This window comes from Triticum dicoccoides, chromosome 7A, assembly GCF_002162155.2.
Source record: "Triticum dicoccoides isolate Atlit2015 ecotype Zavitan chromosome 7A, WEW_v2.0, whole genome shotgun sequence".
Taxonomy (NCBI): Eukaryota; Viridiplantae; Streptophyta; class Magnoliopsida; order Poales; family Poaceae; genus Triticum; species Triticum dicoccoides.
In genome coordinates, this window is record NC_041392.1 from 673820340 (window position 1) to 673827102 (window position 6763).

General features: G+C 45.3%; 1 protein-coding gene, 2 non-coding genes and 1 pseudogene across 3 annotated transcripts; all 4 read right to left on the reverse strand.

Annotated features, from left to right (window-relative positions):
* Nucleotides 1–379: 379 nt before the first annotated feature.
* On the reverse strand, nt 380–2786 carry LOC119329088 (40S ribosomal protein S18-like). Its single transcript, XM_037602070.1, has 4 exons — nt 2676–2786; nt 2419–2579; nt 2132–2320; nt 380–754 (listed from the first exon to the last, which is right to left on the reverse strand). Exons 1-4 carry the CDS (start codon nt 2676–2678, stop codon nt 649–651), a joined length of 459 nt encoding a protein of 152 aa, XP_037457967.1. The 5' UTR covers nt 2679–2786; the 3' UTR covers nt 380–648.
* On the reverse strand, nt 1259–1344 carry LOC119334972. Its single transcript, XR_005161667.1, has one exon. It is a non-coding gene; the product is annotated as a small nucleolar RNA SNOR75 (small nucleolar RNA).
* On the reverse strand, nt 1415–1489 carry LOC119334973 (annotated as a pseudogene).
* LOC119334935 lies at nt 1508–1653 on the reverse strand. The gene has a single exon (XR_005161632.1). It is a non-coding gene; the product is annotated as a small nucleolar RNA F1/F2/snoR5a (small nucleolar RNA).
* Nucleotides 2787–6763: the final 3977 nt, after the last annotated feature.

The window sequence follows — 6763 nt, forward strand, 5'->3', positions numbered from 1 at the left end:
ATGGTTATGGATAGTAACTAGCACTGATGTACAGATACTAAAATCATTTAATCCCCTGCAAAGAGAAGGTTGCATTATTGGAGTAGACAAGTTTAGATGCTTGCACTGCGGCTATATCATCTCTCTTTAAGCACCATATATCACTATCAGCATAGACACTATACATGGCTCCATAGTAGGCACTAGGCACTATATGTTTTAAATCCATTTCAAACGCTATGAAGATAAGCAACGCCACCTAAATAGGACGTGACAACCTATGTTCTACCTCTTATACATTTTGGCAGTTCAGTTTGAACTGCCAAAACATCTTACCCCTGTTGTCACAAATTACACCAACAACTAGAATGGCACACCCAAAAAACATACCAGGATTCAATTAGCCAACAAACCTGTAATGCACAGATATGCTTAGAACAGACATGATGTTGCCAACCATTCAAATGACTGGAAGCACATGGCAAAACAAACTCTTGTACGAGTTCAACAAAGAATTCAAGATACAATATATTAAAGGTTCCAGAACCAAAACATTACTAGGGCAAAACATCATCCAAGGTAATCATCTAAATAAGAACACTCCCTTAAGATTCTGGAAATGGACCAACACAGTAGTAGCAAAGCTATGAGGAATCTTTGTGAAGCAGCTTATCGCTTCTTGGAGACACCAACAGTCTTCCCTCTCCTGCCGGTAGTCTTGGTGTGCTGACCGCGGACACGCACACCCCAGTAGTGACGCAGACCACGATGGTTCCTGGAAAAGAGCAGGGTTTCAAGCATAAGTGGTCGCTCACAATCTATGAGCTAGGACAATGCTACCGCACAGTGAAGTTTTAAGGAATCAGCCATCAGGCAAAAGCATACAGAAAAGCTGGGTCACATACAAGGTACACTAGAAGGGTACACATGAATACTTTGACAGCCATCAATACCAGATTGCAAGACATAACAATTATGAATCTAAGCAAGTCAACAAGGGCATAGGGCAGAATATAAAATCTAGATACAAGTAATAGACTGAATTGAACTGTTATAACCTAGAGCTGGCAGAAGTTCCAGTTAATAACCATTCATACAAGCTAACATTCTGTATTTCTGTAGAAAGAAGCAACAACTGGCTATATAAAAAAAGCTAGTCCAAATTTGTATGCGCACAGGCACCGGAACGGCACGTCAGACACCAACTGTCCTCCTCATAGTGCCAGCAACGCAATCACAAACTAAAATAAATAAATAAAAAATAGCACAGAAGCACATGTTCTCTCAGACAAATGCCTCAATTGTCCACATGGTTTATAGAATGGATTATGTCAGACTCATCATCTGTTTTCATCATCACAGAGTTGTAAGAACTACAAATTACAAAGGCAGGTGTTAAAAAAAGTGTTTTCAACAGAGCAACAGTCCTAACATGTTCTCTCAGACAAATGCCTCATTTTGTCCCCATGGTTTAATGGAATGGATTGGATCGGACATCTAATCAGTGAGAACAAAAGAACCAAATGATTGATGTAAATGGGGGTATAGTAACAGGAAGCTCCTGGTATGAGAGCAGCCAGTGTCGCAAAAACCCATTTCCTTCTCATTGTTAGCCAATCTAACGAGAAACAAGGCCATGAAAGAAGACCAAGCATCAGATACCTCATGGCATCCCTAATAACCCTATCCAAACAAAATTCAGTTCAGTGCTAAGATATGTATGGACAAGTTGAATGCAAAAGCCATCTCAAAGAATGGCTTGTGCCAGAATCTTAGCCCAAAGATATCTCGGCAACGTACAGCGCTGATTTACACTATTATAAGAAGCGCACCAGAGACTCTAATTTATTGCCTTCAGAAGTTTGAGATTGAATCAAATGAAAAACAAGAAACAGAAACTACTGAGCATTACTTGCTACCAAGACATTTCAGACATTCTAGTGTTTAGGAGATTTGACTTGAGCAGAAAACTACGTCAATCAACAACCCTAGCTAATAATAGCAAATTAAACTGTACACTACCAGGCAAGATACGAACGGTTAGCCCTGATATGTGAAGTGCAAGCATCACCAGTAGTCGAATCTAACACATAGCCACATATCAACCAATAGCAAGGGGCAAAAAGAAAAGGAGGGACCGGCGAGGTTATACCTGATCTTCTTGAGCCTCTCAAGGTCATCCCTGAGCTTCATGTCCACGGCGTTGGACACGACCTGGGAGAACCTCCCGTCCTTGTAGTCCTTCTTTCTGTTGAGGAACCAGTCCGGCACCTTGAACTGGCGCGGGTTGTGCACCACCGCCATCAGGCGGTCCATCTCCTCCGCGGAAAGCTCTCCGGCCCTGCACACCACCCACACAGAACACAGCGCACGGCTCAGGCCCCCGACCCACCCACCACGGCGAGATCTGGCGAGAAAGGGGGGCGGACGGTTCCTCACCTCTTGTTCATGTCGATGTCGGCCTTCTTGCAGACGATGTTAGAGAAGCGGCGGCCCACACCCTTGATGGAGGTGAGCGCGAACATGATCTTCTGCTTACCGTCGACGTTGGTGTTGAGCACACGCAGGATGTGCTGGAACTCCTCGCCCGCGATCAGCGACTGCGGCCGAAGAAGAGTCACGGACGTCAGCACACGAGAGGAGGCGGGATCCGCGAGAGGAGGAGGAGGACGGAGATGGCGGGGGTAGAGGCTTACCATTGCTGCAGTCGGCGGCGGCGACGGCGGCGGCGGCGTCGGCTGGGGCGCGAGGGGGCTGGAGGGGGAGGAGATTGGCGTTAGAGCGTTTTGGAGGTGGGGACGGGGACGAATTATATACCCGAGTGAAACCCTAGTGCGGACGGCTGTGATCTGCGGGCGGCTTTGTTGGGCTCTCTTTGAACGGGCCTTTTTCTGGACTTTCTCGGCCTCTTTTTGAACGGGCCGTAGGGTAGGGGGAGCTTCGAATTCTCTCAGGCCAACTCTACCGCGCGACCCCAAACGGACGTCCGTTTTGTCCGGATTTTATCCGTTTGGGTAGGGCGATGGGGTCATGTTCGGGCCTGTCCTGGGATGCGGTGGCCGTGCGCTCAGTGCGCGGACGCATCCCGGCCGCATTATGTCCGCGTACATTTTTCTTTTCAAGTCCTTAACTTTTTTTCATTATTCATTTTTGGTACATGAAAAATACATCATCATATTTTGAGCATACCAAGAGCTCCGCCTCGCCGATACCTACGCCCTCCTTGAGCCACGCTTGCTGGGAAGCCGCTGATCGACGGACTCCTCCCACTCTGGCCGCCGATTCTGCACACGAGCTCAATGCCATCGCTCCTCCTCTGGTTCCCCGAGCGGCTCAACAGCTCCAGGGTGATCTTCGGGTCCTCCACATCACTTTTCCCCTGTCGATTGGTTGCTGGTTCGCCTGCCCATGGTGGTCTGCCATTGGAGCTCGTCAGTAGCTCCTCCGGTGACCAAAAACCGGTGCCGCTGCCATTGGAGTATCATCCATGTTCGGGTGCGTGCACGCTCGCCCACGCTGCATGCTTGCCGGTGGAGCTCGTGCTCATGCTGACCTGCTCTTCTTCGATGCTCATCTTCTCTGAAGAAGAAGAAGAAGAAGAAAAAGAAGAAGAAGAAGAAGAAGGTACAGTATAATCTCTGGTCTTTTGCTCTTCTTCCCCTGTCGATTGATCTGTAGCGACTATCGTTGTTGTAATCTCTTCGTCATGTTGTTGCTTGCTGTATCAAAAATTAACTCGTAAGATATGTGACCTAGATTAGGCATTCAAGATAACACTATTTATGCATGGCACATGTGTACATACGTGATAATTAAGTAACCGACTTGTGTTAAAAAATGCTACTGGTGTAACAGAAACTGCAAGACCAGTTTGTACATTTATCCTTACCAAAAGGGTCGGTGCTTCGTTCTTTTAGTTCCTTGTTCCTTCTCTTCGGTCGCAAAGCGAATAGTCCCACGAAAATGAGGGCAATCACAAGAACTCCACCGGCTACTGCGATTCCAGCAGCAACACCTGTACTGAACTTCGATATTTTGCTACCAGCAACTGACGTAGAATGTTTACACTGTTAGTTTCACACCGCCACGCTACAGAATGTTGAATGTTTAAACTGGCATAGAATGTTGGAATTTATTGCAATTTGTTCATCACATGGAGTATTTTCAGCAAAAAACTTGAGTATGGCAACATTTTCTGCAAAAAAACATCTTGAGCATGAAGTATTCTCATCAACTTGCAAAGAGTATATAAGGGGTATTTTCACCAACTTACAAATAGTATTTGAAAATTTGGTCACTACAGGACCACTACACTACTCCATGTCACTACTGTTCAGAAACAAACTTGGCTGAAAATTCAGTCATTCTAAAATTCTAATGCATTAACAACATTTAAATTCAGTTAACTATCAGAAACACACACAACACAGGATGTGAAGATGACCCGACTATTTTTCAAAAACAGAATTCAGAGTGGTTCAAAAAGATCCATTCCACTGACAAAATTCAGTTAACTATTTCAAGCTAAGACTAGTTCACCGAAACCTGTGCACACCATTTAAAATGATTTGTCAATTAAACATTTAAATAAAAAACTACAGTACATCATGACTCAATAGCTAGACTAGTTCACTGAAAGAAAAAAGAAAATGCACAAGGGTCTCAAGCTGAGACTAGTTTCTGATTTACTCATGATTGAAAATGTCAAATTGCTTTGCTTTACAACCAATGAGGATGCCCACATCAAGGAGTACTTTACTCTTTGTTAATTACCGTTACTTTACTCTTTCTTAGTCACAAACAAGCATGTAGAATGGTCTCGATTTGTTTACATGATGAGAGTAGCAGATAATTAAGCCGAACAAATAATTCAGGCAAGCTTAGCTTCTAGCTAGCTGCACCACAAGTGCTAGTGCAGCAGCAACTACAGTCACGAAGTTTCTATAGTAAGCCCGCCGTAGCACCGTCAAAAAAAAATAAATAAAGTGTCTATAGTCCCCTATTATGGAAAGCTACACTACAAACCAAATGAGAATTAGCAGCATTCACTTGAACCTGGTTTGATTTGCTTAATTACCAGACAGCATGCTGATAAACGAACTCTAACACCGAGACGTGATGTCACCGCCTTAATTTAACCCAACTAGAGGAGACCTCTACATCAGCACTACAATGTAAGCTACCATGTCAGCATGACCTATGTCCCTAGTGAAGGAAATATGCCCTAGAGGTAATAATAAAGTTATTATTTATTTCCTTATATCATGATAAATGTTTATTATTCATGCTAAAATTGTATTAACCGGAAACATAATACATGTGTGAATACATAGACAAACATAGTGTCACTAGTATGCGTCTACTTGACTAGCTCGTTGATCGAAGATGGTTAAGTTTCCTAACCATAGACATGAGTTGTCGTTTGATTAACGGGATCACATCATTAGGAGAATGATGTGATTGACTTGACCCATTTCATTAGCTTAGCACTTGATCGTTTAGTTTGTTGCTATTGCTTTCTTCATGACTTATACATGTTCCTATGACTATGAGATTATGCAAGTCCCGTTTACCGGAGGAGCACTTTGTGTGCTACCAAACGTCACAACGTAACTGGGTGATTATAAAGGTGCTCTACAGGTGTCTCCGAAGGTACTTGTTGGGTTGGCGTATTTCAAGATTAGGATTTGTCACTCCGATTGTCGGAGAGGTATCTCTGGGCCCTCTCAGGAATGCACATCACATAAGCCTTGCAAGCATTGCAACTAATAAGTTAGTTGCGGGATGATGTATTACGGAACGAGTGAAGAGACTTGCCGGTAACGAGATTGAACTAGGTATTGAGATACCGACGATCAAATCTCGGGCAAGTAACATACCCATGACAAAAGGGAACAACGTATGTTGTTATGCGGTCTGACCGATAAAAGATCTTCATAGAATATGTGGGAACCAATATGAGCATCTAGGTTCCGCTATTGGTTATTGACCGGAGACGTGTCTCGGTCATGTCTACATTGTTCTCGAACCCGTAGGGTCCGCACGCTTAACGTTACGATGACAGTTTCATTATGAGTTTATATATTTTGATGTACCGAAGGTTGTTCGGAGTCCCGGATATGATCACGAACATGACGAGGAGTCTCGAAATGGTCGAGACATAAAGATCAATATATTGGACGGCTATATTCGGACACCGGAAGTGTTTCGGGTGATTTCAGAGAAAACCGGAGTGCCGGAAGGGTTACCGGAACCCCCCGGGGAAGTATTGGGCCTTAGTGGGCCTGAGGGGAGAGAGAGGTCAGCAGCCCAGGAGGTGGCGCGCCCCCTCCCATGGGGAGTCCGAATTGGACTAGGGGAGGGGGGCGCGGCCCCTCTTTCCCTCTCCCTCTCCCTCTCTTTCCTTCCCCCTTCCCTCTTCCTAGTTGGACTAGGAAAGGGGAGTCCTACTCCTACTAGGAGGAGGACTCCCCCCTCCTTGGCGCGCCTCAAGGGCCGTCCGGCCTCCCCCCTTGCTCCTTTATATACAGGGGCAGGGGGCACCTCTAGACACACAAGTTGATCTTTGTGATCGTTCTCTTAGCCGTGTGCGGTGCCCCCCTCCACCATAATCCTCGATAATATTGTAGCGGTGCTTACGCGAAGCCATGCGACGGTAGAACATCAAGATCGTCACCAGTCCGTCGTGCTGACAGAACTCTTCCCCGACACTTTGCTGGATCGGAGTCCCGGGATCGTCATCAAGCTGAACATGTGCTAGAACTCGGAGGTGTCGTAGTTTCGG